The sequence below is a fragment of the Macaca nemestrina genome, chromosome 1, assembly GCF_043159975.1.
Source record: "Macaca nemestrina isolate mMacNem1 chromosome 1, mMacNem.hap1, whole genome shotgun sequence".
NCBI classification, from domain to species: domain Eukaryota; kingdom Metazoa; phylum Chordata; class Mammalia; order Primates; family Cercopithecidae; genus Macaca; species Macaca nemestrina.
The window spans coordinates 213,073,985-213,095,288 of NC_092125.1; the positions used below are offsets into that span (position 1 = coordinate 213,073,985).

Genomic DNA, 21,304 nt, shown 5'->3' on the forward strand with positions numbered 1-21,304 from the left:
TTGAGCAATAGCTGTGATTTTTCTCAACCTACCCTGCTTGGATTTTGATGGTCATTTTTCATTCTAATACAATGCCTGAGTGAAAATGAGAGTTTCCTCATATCTCTGAAAAACCCGGTATTTTACTCAAGACTTCTGATTCTGAAAATACCATACTTGACCCAGAACCTATAGACATTTTATGGTGAAATTGCTTTATTATATACTTTCAAAGTATTTCACCTGTATGATTACATGGATCAGTAGCAGGAATCATTTTTCAGTATTGTTTTCTTGAATCTGTAACTGGTTTTCAGTCTCATTACATTTTCTGTTTGTACTGGTTTGCTAGATAATTTATACATGAAGTTGACCAAATCAATTTTGGTCTTTGGGAGAGTGTTAAATTCCCTCTCAGATGTGACATCTATTGTTAGGTTGACAAGTCGGCTTGTCCTTAGAAGGAATACTGGGGAATAAATTGTACTAATGATTGTTGTGCTGTCTTCTCTTGCTGTGGTTAATAGTAATCATTTCTTTTCCTTCCCCTTTTTCTGCTGCCTCTTTCTTTATCTTCCCTGTCTTCCCATGTACTTTTGAATTTATTAAATTGGACTATATATTTTTTCCTTGCTTTCCTTTTTTAATTTTGTGATCTCCCGTGCTCTACTGTCTTCCCTACTCGCTTGGGTTCCATGTTGCTAGTTTTTATGTTCGCACGCTCATTATCACCCTTTTTTGTACTTCAAATCCCAGCAGCTGCCCAGCCAGGTCCCTGAGCACAGCCCTGTGGTTTATGGGACTGTGGAGAGCGCTCATCTTGCTGCCAGCACCCCTGTCACTGCAGCTAGCGACCAGAAGCAAGGTTTGTGTATGACTGTTTTCCTCCCTCTTATCTTCAGTCTCTTTTTTATTAATTTCATTGCCCTCAGCATTCAGGAGTAAGAGTACAGCATCCAAGGATTATTTAGACACCCACCTTTAAACAAAGCTTTGAGGCAGAAAATTAAAGTATTCTGCCTCTAGGAAACTAAAGTAGGGATAATTGGTAAAATTTTTTCATACATTTGTTTAATCTCTCACTGTTAGTATCTGTATATAGGTAAAAGGTTAGCTGCCTTAAACCGCCCTTTAAAACAAGGTGAGAGGTGGAGGGAGAAATCATAGCATATGTTACTTTACAAGAACAATACAGTTTAGCTTATATATTCAGCATGTCCCTAGGTATCTTGCTATTTTAAAAAAAAAAAAAAGATAAAGCGTTTCTTCTTACAAGACTGGGCTTCTATAGCCACAGTTGGAGATGGATCCCAGTTCAACTCCCGGCTCCATCATGCACTAGTTATTTGATCTATTGAGCCACTGACCTTGTGTGTCTGGGTTTCTTCACTTGTAGAATGGAATAAAGACCTACATGCCTGACAGGATTACTGTGGGAACGTGCCTATCACATGAAAAATGCTTAGTAAATTATAGCCATTAATGCTATATTAAGGAATAGTACACTAAGGTCCCTGCTCCTATTGAACTTGAACATGAAGGTGCCAAATGTTTGTTGAAATAAATACTGTGCCTTTGGGAGTATAATAGAAAATGTAAGGGAAATCTCATACCAGGAAGTGGGATATCATAGTCTTTCTTTCCTGCCTAGTTGGATTTTAACTTGACCTTTGCTAAAATTGAGAGATAATTCTAAACACAGTTCGAGGAAGCAAGTAACTTTGACCTTGCTTTATGTTTCAGATTTCTAAAAATGATTGGATATCATATATGGAAGCCATTTACCTTCTAATTTTCTTGAATTATTCATTCCTCCAAACCATTTGTTTATTCTATAGCTCTATGGTTAGTATATAGATTTTCTAAAACTTATTGTCTTTTTTTTTTTTTTTTTTTTTTGAGACAGAGTCTTGCTCTGTTGCCCAGGCTGGAGTGCAGTGGTGCAGTCTTGACTCACTGCAACCTCCTCCTCCTGGGCTCAACCTATTCTCCTGCCTCAGCCTCCCGAGTAGCTGGAATTACAAGCATGCACCACCATGCGCAGCTAATTTTTGTATTTTTAGTAGAGACGGGGTTTCACCATGTTGGCCAGGCTGGTCTTGAATTCCTGACCTCAAGTGATCCGCCTGCCTCAGCCTCCCAAAGTGCTGGGATTACAGGCCTGAGACACCATGCCCATACTAAAAATTATCCTTCAAAAAATATTTAGGAGTGGCCCATAAAATCGACATATTTAATATTAAAGGTTTTTGGGTAGACTGCAGGTTAATCACATTTATAAACTTTCTGGAAGATGTATTTCTAATGTATGATTTCAATGATTTTTACATGAAACAAAGATTATCATGTGTTTTTAATATAGAAATTTCATTTTCCCCCTGAGTATTGAGAAGCCTGATATTCTTGAACAGACAGGTACTATATTGTATTTGTTATGTAAGATAGTTTTAAACCAAAAGATAGTCAGTGATCCTAATCTGGCATGCTTCAAAAAATTACACTGTCAAGAACTTCTTTCAGCAACATTTTGAGTTAAAAGAGAACTCCTGAATGCTTCAAGCGAATTTTTTAAATAGTAAAACCATTTACCTTGCAAAATTACAGGTTGTAGAGACCAAATGTGGAAGTCCCCTCGCTACCTTCAGTGACAAAGTAGTTTTGAGTCAAAGTTCAGAATGTTTTTAATCTTAGTGGATAATAATTCTCAGAGTATTTCCCTTCAAAACTTGATTGCACTTTTGCAAATGTGTAATCCTTTTACTGGTTAGAATTATGCTAAGCATATTGAATACTTCCCATGCAAAGAGGCCTTAAAATTTATCCTCTGTGCAGACTTTCTCTGTAGCTGTGCCAGGATTTTTAAAAAGTTTATCACATACTTTGATGATGATAGTTCTGTCCTTCCTGAAGACTGTATTATTGCATTTGCCATTATTTTGTGAAAAATAATGTTAAAATTTTTAGATTATGAGATCCCTGCATTTTGTCATATTTAGGCCCAGATTTCCAGACAAGGAATGCAGACTTTATTTCCTCTCAGGTTTTTGTTTTTGTTTTGCTTAGTGGAAATTTGAATAACAACATCAACATATCAAACTGGTGCATAATATAGGCTTAATTGGAAAGTATTCAGGTTACCTTGATGAAAAGAAAAACTTGTAGTATTTTAAGTGCATTTCAGAGGTTATAAGTAACTCTCTGGGATTACTATTATCTTCCTTTTAGTACCACCTATTCACCAGAAAACTAACTCTCTTTCTCTGTTTCTCTCTCTTTCCCTTTCTCTCTCCCTTTCACTCTCTCTCTTTTTTTCTTTCTCCCTCCCTTCCTTCCTTCCCTCCCTCCCTCCCTCCCTCCTTCCTTCCTTCCTTCCTTCCCTTCTCTCGCTTTTTTCTTTTTTCTTTTCTCTTTTCTTCTCTCTTTTCTTTTCTTTTCTTTTCTTTCTCTTTCTTTCTTTCTTTCTTTCTTTCTTTCTTTCTTTCTTTCTTTCTTTCTTTCTTTCTTTCTTTCTTTCTTTCTTTCTTTCTTTCTTTCTTTCTTTTTCTTTCTTTCTTTCCTTCTCTTTCACTTGCTCTCTCACTCTCTTGTTCTTTCTTTCATCTCTCTCTCTCTTTCTTTTTTCTTTCTTGACTGGTCAAACAGTAGCTTTTCTGATTTCATCTATTAGCCTGCCGATATCTAAAATATTACTGTTTTCAGAGTTTTTTTTTTTAATTAAATTTATGTAACGTTAGAAAGGGCTTACTATTTTTTCAGAGAAAAAATTTTTTTTTTTTTTCTTTACACTGAGGATTTTTTTTTCTTTTTTCTTCTATTTTGAGACAGGGTTTCGTTCTGTCACCCAGGATGGAGTGCAGTGACATGATCATGGCTCACTGCAGCCTCCACCTCCCAGGCTCAAGCAGTCCTCTCACTTCAGCCTCCTGAGTAGCTGGAACTACAGGCGTGAACCACCACGCCCAGCTAGTTTTTGTATTTGTAGAGGCGAGATTTTTCCATGTTGTGTAGGCTGGTCTCAAACACCTAAGCTCAAGTGACCTGTCTGCTATGGCCTCCCAAGGTGCTGGGATTACAGATGGGAGCCACCTCGGCCAGCCAAGGAGTTTTTCAAAATTTCCTTCTTAAATATAGATTCCTTTTGAAATTAGCATATAAAAGCTGACTTTTTTCAAAGATTGTTATATTACTCCCAGAATCTCTACATTTTGTAGTCAGATTGTTTTTTTCTTTCTCAATAGAAATGTCATTACTGAGAGTTTGTACTCAGTTACAGAATCTCCTGTTAACTCTAAAGTCTCCCTCCTGCTTGATTGACTTAAGTACTTCTGTTTCCATAAGCCTCCCCTTTCCTCCACAAAGTTGGAAGAATGTGGGCTTTGAAATCATTCTCAGGCTTGGGCACTTGCTACTTACATGACCTTGGGCCTATGACTGATCTCTAAAACCCTCAGTTTCCTTATCTGTAAAACAGGCAAATAATTTCTACCCCAATGGTGGTTGTGAGAATTAAAAGGGACAATGTATGTATGGTATTTGACCCAGTTCCTGGCACATAGTAAGTGCTTAACAAATGTTAGCTGCCATTATTAAGCTTCTGGTTTACAGAGTTTTTGACATGAAACAGCTAGAATATTTACACGAAGGCCAAGGTTCCAGACAAATCTACCATTTTACCTTTGTTTGACACCTGATGAAGACATAGAGAATACTTCACATTGGTTTGTAGAGAGAACAACTGTTGAATTAATTAAAATTTTTGCTTGGTATTGATAGTACACAGCTGAAATGATTGCTGTTTACTGATGAGAAAGAAAATTAAATCCATTGTATTGAGGATATGATATGGATAATTAAATGAGTTAGTTGGTGCCTTAGTCTTAATCTTAGTGCCTGTTGAAAGCACCTAGTGTGTTCAGTGAATGGTATTCTGTTTGTAATTCAACTATCCATAGCAGTGTTGTTCATTTGGGACTCTGTTGGCATTTAGACCTATTTTTGTCAAGTGAGACTGTACCTCATATTGCAGGATGCTCAGTATTCCTCTCTCTGCCTATTAAATGACAATAGCATTTCAGTCATTGAGAGGCTTGTGACAACCAAAAGACACCCTTGTCTTGGTCATTGATTCCACCACCATATGAGAATGAAAGGGAGCAATTTTATTCTTCTTAAAATTTGACACTCCTTATGGAAACTACAGATAAGCAAAATGAGAAAGTATGTGTCTGATTACTCAGAGCCATTATTAATAAACTGATTTTCCCCTATGCACATATGTTAGTACTAAGTATTTTTTTAAGTTACCAAATTGGGTTCTACATACAGTTTTGTACCCTGCTTAAAAAAAAATAAAATAAACGTTCTTGCCAGATGCGGTGGCTCATGCCTGTAATCTAAGCACTTTGGGAGGACGAGGCAGGAGGATTGCTTGAGCTCAAGAGTTCAAGACCAGCTGAGTAATATAGCAAGACCCCGTCTCTACAAAAAATAAAAATATTAGCCAGGTATGGTGGCTCGTACGTGTGGTCTCAGATACTTGGGAGGCTGAGGTAGGAGGATTGCTTGAGACTGGAGGTTGCAGTGAGCTGAGATCACACCACTGCACTCCAGCCTAGGCGACAGAGCAAGACTGTCTCGAAACAGAACAAAACATATATTTTATTACAAAAAACTTTCCATATCATTAAATACTCTTTTAAAAACCTATTTTAAATATTGCATAGTATGCCATTATATGCCCAGACCATCATTTCTTTAATAAAATCTCTATTGTTGAACGTTTAATTGATTTCCTTTTTTCTTGTATTATAATATAAATAGTGTTGCCTTAAATATTCTAGACATCTGTCTTTGCTACCCCTTTCATGATTATTAGAAAAATTCTTAAAGTTGGAATTCCTACAAATTCTTAAAGATGGCCAAACTCTTTATAGTAGAAGTCTTTAGAGGGATAAAGTAAGTGTTTTGTTTTGTTTTTTTAATTTAGCTCTACTGTGTTTTCAGCTTTCTGTATGAAAGCTTTAATTAGTGGGTTAAAGGACTTTTATTTTAGAATGAAGAACTCATAATTTTTTTGTTTTGTTTTGTTTGAGATACAGTCTCCCTCTACTGTATCACCCAGACTGAAGTACAGGGGTGCGATGACAGCTCACTGCAGCCTCAACCTCACGGGCTCAGGTGGTCCTCTTACCTTGGCCTCCTGCGTACCTGGGACCGTGAATGCACACCACCATGCCCAGCTTGTAGAAATGAGGTCTTGTAGTTTGAGACCTCCTGGGCTCAAGTGATCTTCCCCCTTGGCCTCCCAAAGTGCTGGGATTTACAGGCATGAGCTCACCGTGCCTGGCCTAATTTTTTCAATACTAGATTTTTCTGAAGAGTGTATAGAAGTTTATCAGTTGTAGGTCTACTTTTGTTTGATTTTTTACTATCAGAAATTGTTTCCCAACATTAATAATTGAATTGACATACTCTTATTAGATATTTAATGTGAGAATCAATCTCTCTCTTCTCTCTCTCTCCCTCTCTCCCTCCCTCCCCCTCCCTCCCACTCCCTCCCTTTCCCTCCCTCCCTCCCTCTCTCTCCCCCTCCCCCTTTCCCTCTCCCTCTCTCCCACTCCCACTGTCCCCTTCTCCCCACTTTTCCTTTCCCTTTTTCATTTTGAGACAACATCTTGCTCTATTGCCCAGGTTGGAGTGCAGTGGCATGATCACAGCTTGCTGCAGCCTCATCCTCCTGGGCTCAAACGATCCTTCCACCTTGGCCTCCCGAGTAGCTGGGTCTACAGGTCTGCGCCACCTCACCTGGCTAATCTTTTTATTTTTTGTAGACACAAGGTCTCACTATGTTGCCGAGGCTTATTGCAAATTCCTAGGCTCAAGAGATCCTCCCGTCTCAGCCTCCTAAAGTACTAAGATTACAGACAGGAGCCATCACACCCTGCCCTGTTTTGAAATTTACTGCATCTAGGTTTCAGTCAGTGATCATAAAGGGTGTTATTCTGATAAGCTTTCACAGTAGCATTATGTAATCTGGGTGACTTATTTAGCAGTTACTCCAGTGAGCTAGAAATTATTTTCATCAAAGATATTTTGATAAATACATGTTTGTATTTATGTATTATGTATGGCGTGTTCCATCTAGAATGAACACACACATGAGCGTGTGCACACACACGCGCGCACAAAATAAACACATGTTTTCCAGAAATACTTTTGTCTGTTGCCCTGTCAACTTAGTCTGAGGGATTTGGCAATGAGAGCCTATTGATTCTATCTCATCACTACAGTAACTAAGAAAAGTCCAATTTTAGAAGCACCAGCTTCTGTGCCTATAAATAAAAGTATATTTTAAGGCTAATAACTGTCATTACAGTGAATGAATTAATAATATCTTAATGATAGTATTTACTACCTATTTATCTGACAAACAATGCATATTTGCTTTCACATAATTGCAGTTTATTGTAAAGACTCACTTTCATTGATGCATAAAAAAATTCTGTTGGAGAAAGTAAAGTCTCATTTTAGGTTGTCTTTTAGTAGTGCTTGAAACTTTTATTGTCATTTGATAAACATACTCATGAGTATATGTTTTTCCATGGAGCCTATTTATTGTGCTAAGGAAGCACAAGGCTGGAAGCCAGTGTAAATCTCCTTTGGTTTCCTCCACTCAGGGATGAATCACATATCAATTTACCTGGAATTTATTAATAAAAATGTGGAAATTATTGTTAATTATTGTTCCTTGTATTTTTCTGGTACCCTCATTATAATGACCAGTTTCTTCTCTCTCTCTGTCTCCTTCTCTCTATATATACACAGATGCATTTTTGTATATCAAACTATTTCATACTATGAAATACTAGTACTTTCATACTATATATAGTTTTCTTTTTCATTGGATTTATTTGTGTATTAACTTTGTTTTCGCCTTAATTGTTTTACATGTCAAGACACAAGATAAATTTTGTTATTTTTATTTTGTCTAGAGAGGGGGTCTCGTTCGGTCACCCAGGCTGGAGTGCAGTGATGCATTCGTAGCTCACTGCAACCTCAATCTCCTGGGCTCAAGTGATCCTCCCACCTCAGCCTTTTGAGTAGTTGGGATTACAGGCGTGTGCCACCAAGCCCAGCAATTTCCATTTTTATACCTTACATTATTTCTGGTTATATACTTCTGTTGAGAATTGAAGGGTAAATTAATTTATAAACTGATTTTTATCAGTTACTGAGAATAGTTTGATTTCACTGATAATAAATTTTATTACGTAAAATGTGATGCTTTGCCTTGAATTTTTATACAAGTAATGCTTTTTAAAATAAAAATTACCTCCCCAAACATGAAAATATATAGAATAAAAAATAACATCAGTCCCTTTATAATATTTAATTTTTAATTGTTTGCCCTTGTACTGTTCTGCCACTATAATATATCCCTGGAAAAAAATTTTTTTAGGGAACAAGAGATGGTAGAAATTAAGGTTTTCCTACCTTAAATAAAAGCCTCACTCCGAAACCAAGAATGGTTTAGCCTCAGTTTTGATGAACTTTTCAGTTGTGTTCTTGATATAATTATTTGGTGAATAGATTCCTTCTCTTACTCCAAAATAGACTTTATGTATTGGTTACCAAATAAGTAGTAGGTTTAAGTAAAAAAAAAAAGAAAGAAAGAAAGAAAAGAGACAATGTTTTTGGCACACCAGAATAAGTCTAATATATTAGTCTCTATTCTGCTGCCTGTAATTTAGGGTAAGAGATTGAAAGAATTGGCCCAAGGCAATATATAGTCTCTGATCCAAGAATTATTCTTAAAACTTATTTTTTTCTTCCCCAGAGGAGAAGCCAAAACCAGATCCAGTGTTAAAGTCTCCTTCCCCAGTCCTTAGGCTAGTCCTCAGTGGAGAGAAGAAAGAACAAGAAGGCCAGACATCTGAAACTACTGCAATAGTATCCATAGCAGAGCTTCCTCTGCCTCCATCACCTACCACTGTTTCTTCTATTGCTCGAAGTACAATTGCTTCCCCCACCTCTTCTGCTCTCAGTAGCCAACCACTATTCACCACTGCTATAGATGACAGATGTGAACTCTCATCCTCAAGAGAAGACACAGTTCCTGTACCCAGCCTCACATCTTGCACAGAAACATCAGACCCTTTACCAACAAATGAAAATGATGGTGATATATGCAAGAAACCATGTAGTGTAGCACCTAATGATATTCCACTGATTTCTAGTACTACCCTAATTAATGAAATAAATGGAGTTAGTGAAAAATTACCAGCCACGGAGAGCACTGTGGAAATAGTAAAACAGGAAGTATTGCCATTGACTCTTGAATTGGAGATTCTCGAAAATCCCCCAGAAGAAATGAAACTGGAGTGTATCCCAACTCCCATCACCCCTTCCACAGTTCCTTCCTTTCCTCCAACTCCTCCAACTCCTCCAACTTCTCCTCCTCCCACTCCAGTGATTGTTCCTGCTGCTGCCACTACTGTTAGTTCTCCGAGTGCTGCCATCACAGTCCAGAGAGTCCTAGAGGAGGACGAGAGTGTAAGAACTTGCCTTAGTGAAGATGCAAAAGAGATTCAAAACAAAATAGAGGTAGAAGAAGATGGGCAAACAGAAGAGATTTTGGATTCTCAAAACTTAAATTCAAGAAGGAGCCCTGTCCCAGGTAAGCCATTCTGCCATTAATCTCATGCTTGCTGAACATGAAGAATAGGCAGTGTTTGAGTTATTTTTTAATTGGCTACTTTCCTTGACTTCCAGAAACATCGAATGAATGCTGAAATTCCTAGTCTGGTTTCTTCAGTGGTGTGTTTGTGTTTTAGTACAACCTGCAAAAGAGTTACTCCATTGTCTAAAAATGCAAATGAGAATTTCCAAATATACAAAATGCCTCCAAGGTATATGTCATGAAACATGTTGGGTTTTATTGTTGTTGTTGTTGCTTCATTCATATGAATCAGTTTCTCAATGCTTAACTTTGCTGCTTTGGGGCTAGAAAACAATCAAAACCAGGATGATCTATAGTCCCTAAAACTGTCTTCCCAGAATTTAAAAACCCAGTCAGTCCTAAACTTAAAGGAACTCCTCTATGCATGACCTCTTTTTAAATCTTGGATGTAGGACGATAGCAATCAGAACATCAAAGGTTTATAACTATTTTTGAAAATATAATGCTCTTGTTGATTCACTTGCAGGTAAGCTTAATGTTCTCTCACTTTGCCTTTTGAAACTGTTTTATTTTTTGTGTACAGTTTTACCTGGTCAGTAATATCCTTGGAGTATTATAGTCTTCCCAGTTCAAATTATTTGTTTTTAAAGTAGCATCACCTGGGACCTTAGGAACTAACCATTGGGTTATTGTAAGTTTAATCAAAAGTTATCTGAGGCTTATCAGCTATTCTCAGTTAGCCCTTAGGAATATTGAAGTTTTGGCTTTGAACAATTCAGCACAGCCTATCTTCTTCAACATTGTCCTTTGCTATATAATTTCCTTTCTCTATGCCTGTCAGATTAAGTAATGCATATGTAAATTGGGCTTTTTGATAAATGAGTGCTCCAGCAGTTGATTCTTAACATGCAGTGAGTAGGTTTTGGTCACCATCGTCCTCAGTATTTTGTCTATTTTGAGGTGTGTAATAAGGAAATTTGACAAACCCAAAAACTGATCCCTACTTTTTAGATGTGGCTTTTCTACCCAGCTTTGTTCTTGAGACAATTTCCTCATCAGTGTCTGTAAGAGGTGTCTAGCCTCTTGGAATTGTAGAACATCTTGTAGAACACCATGAGCCAGAGCAGAAAAGAAAACAATGCAGGGCAATTGGAACAGTGAGAAATTTGTCATAAGTCTTTGTAAATTACCTGTTTCTTCAACTGTCTGTCTTCCATTGACATCAGTATTCATAGTGCCATCACAAACAGTGGACCTTCTTCCTTGGTGGAGAGATGACCTTAGACCTTGTTTTGTCAGTTAGAAAAACAACCTTGGGGCCCGGCGTAGCAGATCACGCCTGTAATCCCTGCACTTTGGGAGGCCAAGGTGGGTGGATTGCCTGAGCTCAGGAGTTCGAGACCAGTCTGGGCAACACGGTGAAACCCCGTCTCCACTGAAATACAAAAAAAAAGCCAGGCGTGGCGGTGTGGGCCTGTATTCCCAGCTACTTGGGAGGCTGAGGCAGGAGAATTGCTTGAATCTGGGAGGCAGAGGTTGCAGTGAGCCAAGATTGTGCCACTGCACTCCAGCCTGGGCAACAGATGGAGACTCCGTCTCAAAAAAAAAAAAAAGAAAACAATCTTGGTTTTGGTGTGGCTATAGGTCAATGCCCTCCAAAGAACACCTGTTTGTTGGAGAACAGCAATTTGTTTGACACTTCATTGTTCATTTTCATTTGCAGTGATATGATAGTTACAAAAATGAGAGAAACTAATGAACAAAAAAGTTTTTAAAATGTAAAAACAAAAACAAAACAATCATAGGAAATATAAGTTGAAGATACAAACTGTACCTCAGAATTGAAGTAAGTGTAAAGTGAAAAGACCATGCATCAAAATCGTACTTCACTCATTTCTGACATTTATGCTTTTTTAAAAATCAGTTTGCCACTTAGATGGCCTGATATTGCAAGACAGTGCCCAGGGATGGATGGGCAAACAGACTTTTGGTTTAAATAATGTTCATACCATGGTACATTTGTTTGAAATGCAGATCCTCTCAATATTAGTATTGTGATCACCAGCACCTTAATCAAAGAGTATAGATTCTTCAGTGGTAATCCAGAGAGCACTTAGAAAAGAAAGAACTGTTGTTTTCATGACTTGGAGTGACATAGAGGTTTGTGATGTTGGGAGGTAAAGTTTCTTGGCATTTTTCTAGTCTCATGATTTTTTAACCTATGTGTTTAAGGGAACTACAAGTTTTATAATTTCCTTTTACATCTTAATTGTCTTAATAGTCTTCGAAATCCAACAGTAAATGAGCTTTAAGAACCCCTGCAACTCTAGCTTTTTTTTTTTTTAACCTTTTTTTTTTTTTTTTTTTTAAGATGGAGTCTCGCTCTGTCACCCAGGCTGGAGTGCAGTGGCGCCATCTCAGCTCACTGCAGCCTCCAGCTTCCAGGTTCAAGCAGTTGTGCCTCAGCTTCCTGAGTAGCTGGGATTACAGGCGTGCACCACCATGCCTGGCTAATTTTTGTATTTTTAGTAGAGATGGGGGTTTCACCATGTTGGTCAGGCTGGTCTTGAACTACTGACCTTGTGATCAGCCCGCCTCAGCCTCCCAAAGTGCTGGGACTACAGGCATGAACCACCGCGCCCGGCCAGCAGTTTTTAAATTATAAAGCCTCAGAAGCATTTCTGACCCATTCATTTCTGTCTCAATATTTTTTAATGGTTTTGTCACAGAAGTTAACAATGAAAATTAAAATTACCTCCAGTCTTTAAGTATATCCACCTGACGTGGTCATATGCTTAATAACTGCAATTTATTTGTACTTATTCACTTAATATTCACTTATTACACCTTGTTTACTTTGAGAAGTTAATAAATCATAACAGCTGTTTACTTTGAGAAGTTAATAAATCATGACAGCCGTTTACTTTGAGAAGTTAATAAATCATAACACCACAACAGTCTGGTTTGCATATGAGTCTTTTGGTGGTGACTTTTGAGAATAGTTTTTACTTGTCTCTGCTTGAGGATGAAACACCTCAAAGCTGACTTCGGAAACCTGATACATAAATAACATTTATATCAGTTGGTATAGAGATAGTTGGTTAAAGCAGGAAAGTCATAACATAAGGGATATGGTATCTTTTAGTTCTGCTGCAAAACATTTTCTTGTAACTATTCTAGATCATATTTCTGAATGAATAAAAATGCATCAGTTGAGGCCAGGCGTGGTGGCTCACGCTTGTAATCCCAGCACTTTGGGAGGCCAAGGAGGGTAGATCACCTGAGGTCAGGAGTTCGGGACCAGCCTGGCCAAAATGGTGAAACCCCATCTCTACTGAAAATACAAAAATTACCCCGGTGTGCTGGTGTGCTTATAACCAGCTACTCTGGCGGCTGAGGTGGGACAATTGCTTGAACTTGGGAGACGGAAGCTGCAGTGATCTGAGATTGCACCACTTCACTCCAGCCTAGGCAACTGAGCAAGACCCCGTCTAAAAAAAAAAAAAAAAAAGCATCAGTTGTTTTCGGACTGAAGAACAAGCTCTGTAAAATTAGAATTTGGTGTGTATATATCTTCAGTGTACTCTAAAAAGCCTCAGCTATTGGCCACACTTTTAATATCTCCGTCACTTCAATAATTAAATGCATAAAACTAGATACTACTTGGATGATTTATTAAAGTCTTGGGAATTTTTATTGTTTATTCTGTATATCTGGTGGGGGGAAAAAGGAGTGTTTTGAACTTGTGGGAAAGCATTCCCCATTAATCATCTAGGAGTTCGTTTTCTGCAATTTTAGCAATGTATATGATGTATAGTATGTAACATTAACTTTCCCACTTTTTAAAAGAATCATGACTTTTTTATTTTATTATTTTTATCTGTATCAGATATAAAACCATTATTTAAATTTTCTTAGGCAGAGGGAGATTTCTAATTTTTCTGTTTTTTTTTTTTTTTTTTTTGGCTCTTGCTCATAGTACATTTTTAATGTATATTTTGTAAGTTTGTTTTATGAACTTACCCAGATAAATTTTCCTGGATGTAGATTGATGGCAACTTATTCTAAAACAGATTTGTGTTTACTTTATCTGCTACATGTCTCAGGGAAAGCATTTGCTGGAACTAAATCTAGGTTTAATGTTTGTTGGAACTAAATCTGGGTTTAATGTCCTAGAGGTACAGTTCTATCCCAAAGTCTAAGGACAGCCATACCCTATGGCATGGATACGAATTTTCAGGTAACAGCAATCTTCTCTCCATCCAGTTGAAACAACATGCTTTCTCATCATCACTGTGTTGGTTCAGTGGTTTATTCCCTCTCTCTTTTTTAAGCTATATTTTCACTGAGCATGTCACCCATTTAGGAGTCTCAGAGCTTTATGTGAGTATCTCAGTTCCAAGTTCCCACTTTGCAGGGATCCAAGATCTCTCTTTTCTTATAGGTGTTAAAGATACAAATTCCTTGGTTATAGAGACTGGCACACCCTCCTGTACCCCTAGGAATGTAAGGATGACATCATCCACTGACCTGTAGTTTACCTTATATTCTCGTAAGCGCAGCTAAGGATGTAGGAGGGTTTCCAGATTCTATAGGACATAAGATGGTAAGTTTATTTCTCAAATGGAGATACAACTGTATGTTTTGGTAATATTAACAAAATACTGATCTGTGTAGCCAATCAAGTTGCCGCTTTCTCTTTTAGTTTAGACTTACTGAACTGTAAAGGGAACATACTTCAGTGCAATGAAAATATTTTAATAACAACACTTGCTTTATTCTCAACTGTGAGAGTATTCAGAATACTTTCAAAGAAATAAACATAGCAAACATAAAACCAGAGATATAAAAGTCTTATCAGTTTTTCTAGATTAAACTAAAAATGACTAATCTTTTAAATAATAAAATTTATTCTAATCTTTGCTCTACTTACATATTCTAAAACATATTTGAAATATCTCTGGAAGATTTAGTTGCTGGGGCCAAAAGTAGATCGCCAATGGTTTGAGTGTCCCATTGGCCTAAACACTATACTACTGTGCATCCTTATAATTTAGCTTCTACAGAAACGTGTTCTGGAAACATGGGAACAGGACTCTTTACACATTTCTGGTTCTTTGTCATCTACCAAAACCAGCAGAGTGATCCTTAAAGCAAGGACCCTTGGCTTCAGTTTTCAGAGGCTTGAGTCTGAGTGATCCTTAGGGATAAATAAAGGTTTTCTCCACCTTGTTGGTAAACTATTTCCAACAAAGCTGCCTAAAAGGTATGTTTCTGCCATCCCATTCCTATTTTCTTGTTGCCCTCCCCAGTAAACTCTTAGGCATTCCTTGGAAAATACTGATGCTGGTTAAATTCTTTTATATACTGCAGAATGAGCCCAGACACCTGTTAGTCGAGCCTCCTAGCAAGTCCCTTACGTAGTTCCTCCTTGCCTTTTTATGTGGGATAGATCTCCCCGTTTTTTACAGTAGTTCATGTCTTTCAACATGAGCCCTAAAGTCTCAGTAGTTGGATATTAACTTAGTTCTACATCTTCCTGAGTAGATATACTTTGTTCAAAATGTAACTCCCTTTCCCCTACACTTAGTAACTAATCCTCCTCCACCACAAAGGACTATTGTACTGACCTGCTTCCAGAGAGGGTAATTCAGCCAGCCTAGAGGTGTGCTCCCTCAGTCTAAAGAAAACCTCTTCAGGAAAACCTAGTTTTACTGTAAGTTTTCCCTTTCTCTAATATCCATCATTACCTTGCACACAGTTGCCTCATTGCCTTTGAAAGGATAACTTTCCATGTTCCTAACACAAGGAAATGATAAACACTTGAGGTGATGGATACCCCAGTAACCCTGATTTGGTCATTACACATTATGTGCTTTTATCAAAATATCACATGTACCCCACAAATATGTATGGCTATTATGTATCCTTACAAATTTAGAATTAAAAAATAAAAGCACAAGTATGCCAAAATAAGGAAGATAAGTTTAGTAAGACTTTATTAAGAAAAAAGATAATTTTCCCTACTCGTGCATAAAAATGCCCAAAATACATTTCCTTCAATATATTTTTGTCATTTTCTATTACTGTATTAAAATACTTGGTAATTTAGTTGCAATCATAATAAAAATTATTGTATATTTTTCTGTTTCCAAAGGCCTTCCCGGGCATTTCAAGCATTATTCTTGTGATTTGAACAGTTATTCCTGGGATATAGTTATTTCTGTTTTGCTGGTGACAAAAATAAGCCTCAGAATGGTAAATCAGCTTTCTCAGGCTCACAGGAGAATTACCACCCCTTCCTTTACGTCATGTTTCTATTAATCTTTCAGAGATGGTGTGTCAATACAAAGTTACCTCAGGATTTGACAGTTTTACTTTATGCTTGTGACCTAGGTTCAAAGTGAAACGTGAAAGCCCACCTGTTTCAGCCACAGTAGTTACTGAAGGCCCACTATGTGTCAGTCATTGTTCCATGCACTTGAGATTTATGAATGAGTAATACAAAGATCCCTGCCCTAGTGATGTATTAGTTTTAAGTGCTTTAAAAATAATAAAACAGGGTGAGGAATGCCAAGGGGCAACAGGTTGTAGTATTTAAGTAATATGATCACAGTCATAGGCCTCAGTAGGAGGTAAGATTTGAGCAAAGAGGAGGAGGATTATTTGAGCTACCCTCTACAAAATTTGTGATTTTCCTGTTTTTCCTTTTGAAAAACATACCTATGAAAACCCTTGAATGAGTACTATAACTTCTGCTTTGTCTATTAAACTCCAGTAGGCAGAGCACTCCTGGAGAAGATCACACCACTGTTAAGTGCTGTGAGTGCAACTACAAATTCCCACTGTCCATCCCAACCATTATTTTTATGATTTTTCTGTTGAAAATCCTGTACTCTGCCCAGCGCTATTCACCTGCCGCACATGACCTTGTCTCCTTCTTCATTGAGAACATTGAAGACACTGGGTATGCCTTTTTTTTTAACTTTCTGCCCCCTTACACACCTGGCTATATTGAAACCTTCATCAAGCTCTCTTAGCTGTCTCTTACAGTCTCGTATATATTCGCTGCCTGTCTACCACCTTCTTGTTGTCTGTAAACATGCTGATGTATCTTTCTTGCCAGAGACACTCTCTGAGTCCCACATACCCATTTAGCTGCCACTTAAATGGTATCATTTTCTTCTGTCCCAAACTGTTTAAGAATAGTCTACCATTTCTTCTACTATTCTTTTCACTGTTCAACTAACATATAGTTTGATTTATGCTCCTAATATGCTAGTTGAATCTTCCTCAGCAGGGTCATCAGTAGACATAAGTTTATCTTCCTAGTCTTTTTGCCTCATTTTACCACTATTGGTCTCTCTCTCTCTCTCTCTCTCTCTCTCTCTCTCTCTCTTTTAAGTTAGGTTGAGTGTCATTTATATGCAGTAAAATTCACCCTTGTTAGCTAGCATTCATTTCTGTGAGTTTTGACTAGCACAGAAAGCCATGTAATCACAACAGTCAAAATATAAAACAGTTCCATCAGCTGGGTGTAGTGGCTCATGCCTGTAATCCCCACATTTTGGGAGGCCAAAGTAGGATTTCCAAATTTTTATCTCTGTCCCAACTCCTCCTGTAAACTTCAATCTTAAATTTCCAATTATCTGACAAATATCTCCACTTGGAAATCTCAAAGTATCTCAAATTCAGTGTATCCAATACTAAACCAGTCCCCTAGTCTTCTAAGCCTATTCTTTCATCTCAGGTTATAGCACTGGCTTTAATTAAACTAAAACCCTGAAGCCACTATTGACGAATCTCCCTTTTGAATCCCCTTTTCTCCCATCCAGTCATTTCACAAGGTACCCTGTTTTGGTTTTGGTTTTGTTTTGTTTTTTCCCAAGATGGAGTCTCGTTCTGTTGCCCAGGCTGGAGTGCAGTGGTGCGATCTCAGCTCACTGCAACCTTCCACCTCCCAGGTTCAAAGGATTCTCCTCCCTCAGCCCCGAGTAGCTGGAATTACAGGTGCGCACCACCATGCCCGGCTAATTTTTGTATTTTTAGTACAGATGGGGTTTCACCATGTTGTTCAGGCTGATCTCAAACTCCTGACCTTGTGATTTGCCCGCCTCGGCCTCCCAAAGTGCTGGGATTACAGGTGTGAGCCACCACTCCCAGCTGATGGACCTGTTTTATAATCCGGCTCTGTTTTATACATCGGAACTGTTTTATACACCGGCTCCCAGCTGGTGCCCTGGTTTTATCTAATGTATTTGTGGCATTTGTTCCCTCTTCTCTCTTTCCTTCTTCCCCAGCCTTATCCCTGCTTATCCCTTATGTGTGGATGCTTGTCATTTCCTTGGCCCCAGGTTTGCCCCCACTTGAAATTGTTCTCCACCAAGTGGCCAAAATCATCTTTTCAAAATACAGGTCTAGCTTTGTCACTCCTCTTTCACGTCTTTTTAAGCCCTTCAGGATGCTGTGAAAGATTGGGGGAAATATCCTGCGAGATAAACTCTAAGCTTCTCAAGTTTTACCACAAGGTCTTCTGGTATCCATGTCCTCTCATTCCTCTGCATTGTCAGCTACAGTAATCCACCAGTGTTCTAGAAGCCTGGAGATTATTTCAAAGGTGCCATATAGTAGGAGTCTTCTGAGTATACAGGCATACCTCATTTTATTGCACTTCTCTTTATTGTGCTTTCACTGATCCTGTTTTTTTACAAATTGAAGGTTTGTGGCAACTCTGTGTTGAGCAAACCTGTTAATGCCGTTTTCCAACAGCATGTGCTCACTTCCTGTCTCTGTCACATTTTGGTAATTCTCACAGTATTTCAGACTTTTCATTATTATATGTGTTATAGTGATCTGTGATCACTGATCTTTGATGTTAGTATTATAAATGTTTTAGGGCACCAATTACCATGTAAGATGGCAGACTTGATCGAGAAGTATGTATGTTCTGACTGCTCCACCAACCGGCAGTTTTTCCATCTCTCTCCCTCTCCTTGGGCCTTCTTCTTTCCTGAGATACAACAATATTGAAATTAGGGTATTAATAACCCGGCAGTGACTTCTAAGTGTTCAAGTGAAAGGAAGAGTCATATGTCTCCCACTTGAAATTAAAAGCTAGAAATGATTAAGCTTAGTGAGGAACATATATGAATAGCTGAGATAGACTGAAAGCTAGGCCCCTTGAGACAGTCAAGTTGTGAATGCAAAGGAAAAGTTCTTGAAGGAAGTTTAAAGTGCTACTCCAGTGATCACACAAATGATACAAAAGCAAAACAGCCTTTTTGCTGACATGGAGAAAGTTTCAGTGGTCTGGATAGATAAAACCAGCCACAACATTCCCTTAAGTCAAAGCCTCATCCAAAACAGTGCACTAATTCTCTTCAATTCTCCGAAGACTGGGTGAGGTGAGGAAGCTGCAGAAGAAAAGCTTGAAGCTAGCAGAGCTTAGCTCATGAGATTGAGAAAAGATGTCATCATAACGTAAAAGTGCAAGGTGGAAGCAGCAAGTGGTGATTAGAGGAGCCACGGGAAGTTTTCCAGATGATCTAGCTAAGATAATTGATGATATTGGCCACACTAAATTACACATTCTCAATATTTGTTGAAAATCAATGGATACTGATATTGTAGATGAAACCGCCTTATGTTAGAAGAAGATACCATTTACCTGCTTTCTTTTTTAAGACGGAGTCTCTCTCTATCGCCAGGCTGGAGAGCAGTGGCGCCATCTTGGCTCACTGCAACCTCCACCTCCCGGGTTCAAGCGATTCTCCTGCCTCAGCCTCCTGAGTAGCTGGGACTACAGGTGTGCACTACCACACCCAGCTAATTTTTGTATTTTTAGTAGAGACAGGGTTTCACCTTGTTGGCCAGAATGCTCTCAATCTCTTGACCTCATTATCTGCCCACCTTGGCCTCCCAAAGTGCTGGGATTACAGGCGTCAGCCACTATGCCCGGCCCCATCCAGCACTTTTACAGTGAAAGAGGAGAAGAGGAGAAGTCAACAGCTGGCATTAAAGCTACAAAAGACAGGCTGACTTGTTAAAGAGGAGAAGAGGAGAAGTCAACAGCTGGCGTTAAAGCTGCAAAAGACAGGCTGACTTGTTAGGGGCTTATGCAGCCAGTGACTTCAATTTTAAGCCAGTGCTCATTTACCATATGGGAAGTCCTAAGGCCCTTAAGAATTCTGCTAAATCTATTCTTCCTGTGCTCTATAAATGGAGCCACAAAGCCTATATGATGACACATCTGTTTGCAGCGTGGCTTACTGACTCTTTACAAGCCTGCTGAGTATTTCTGCACATTGGCAACACACCTAGTAACCTGAGATCAAGGAGTAATTTTGACTTTCAAGCCTTATTATTTAATAAGTACATTTTGTATGGCTGTAGCTGCCATAGATAGTGATTCCTATGATGGATCTGGGCAAACTAAATTAAAAACCTCCTGGAAATCTGATTTGTTTGTGGCATGTGTTCCCTCCTCTTCATTTCCTTCTTCTGCCTTAGTTAGCCCTCACTTGTGTGTGGATGCTTGTCATTTCCCTACCTCCGGTTTTGCCCCTACTTCAAATTTGTTCTCCACCAAATAGCCAAAATAATTTCAGCATTCTAGATGCCATTAAAAACATCTGTGGGTGCAGTGCAGCATGCCTATAGTCCCAGCTACTCAAGAGGCTAAGGTGGGATGATCGTTTGAGGTAAGAACTTCAAAGTTAGTCTGCACAAAAAAGGAGATACCTCAGCAAAATTCCTGTCTCTTAAAAAAAAAAAAAATTGTGATTCATGGGATGAGGAGGTTAATATATCAACATTAATAAGCATTTGGAAGAAGTTGATTGTAACCTTCATGGATAATTTTGAGGAGCTCAAAACTTCAGTAGAAGAAGTGATGGAAGTAGCAAGGTAACTAGAATTAGAAGTGGAGCCTGGCTAGGCATGGTGCCATGCATCTGTAATCTCAGCATTTGGGAGGCTGAGGCAGGAGGATTGCTTGAGGCCAGGAGCTTGAGACTAGCCTGGGCAACATAGTGAGACCCCAACTCTAAGAAAACAAAAACATAGAACTAAAGCCTGAAAATGTGACTCAGTTACTGCAATCCCATAATAAAACTTGAATGGATAAGGAGTTGCTTCTTAATGGGTAAGCAAAGAAAATGGTTTCTTGAGTTGGAATCTGTTCTTGGTGAGGATACTGTGAACATTGTAGGCATGACAACAAAAGATTTAGAATATTACATAAACTTAGTTGATAAAACAGTGGAAGGATATGAGAGGAAGGGGTAAAATGCTATCAAATAGTATCACATGATACAGAGGAATCATTCATGAAAGGAGCAGTCAAGTGTTGCAGCAAACTTCATTGTTGTCTTATTGTAAGAAATTGCCACAGCTGCTCTCATGCCTCAGCAACCACTATCCTGATGAGGCAGCAGCCATCATCATCAAGGTAAGACCCTCTACCAACAAAAAGATTACATCTTGCTGAGGGCTGAGATGATCATTAGTATTTTTTAGCAATAAAGTATTATTTAATTCAGGTATATGCATTATTTTTAGACATAATGCTATTGCACATTTAATAAACTACAGTTTAGTAGAAACATAGCTTTTATACACACTGGGAAACCAAAAATGTGTGACTTG

General features: G+C 38.4%; 1 protein-coding gene across 41 annotated transcripts in view; it reads left to right on the forward strand.

Moving 5' to 3' along the window:
- The window catches only part of LOC105483079 (eukaryotic translation initiation factor 4 gamma 3), a 369,254-nt gene that overhangs the window by 230,180 nt on the left and 117,770 nt on the right, over positions 1-21,304 (forward strand). For 28 of the 41 annotated variants that reach the window (XM_071099204.1, XM_071099202.1, XM_071099211.1 and 25 more), the window contains 2 exons: positions 736-844; positions 8,816-9,655. In XM_071099204.1, the coding sequence (XP_070955305.1) occupies positions 736-844; positions 8,816-9,655 (949 nt within the window). Of the gene's footprint in view, positions 1-735; positions 845-8,815; positions 9,656-9,750; positions 9,891-21,304 lie in introns of those variants that run through there. The other 13 variants (XM_071099229.1, XM_071099207.1, XM_011743701.2 and 10 more) reach the window with 3 other exon arrangements.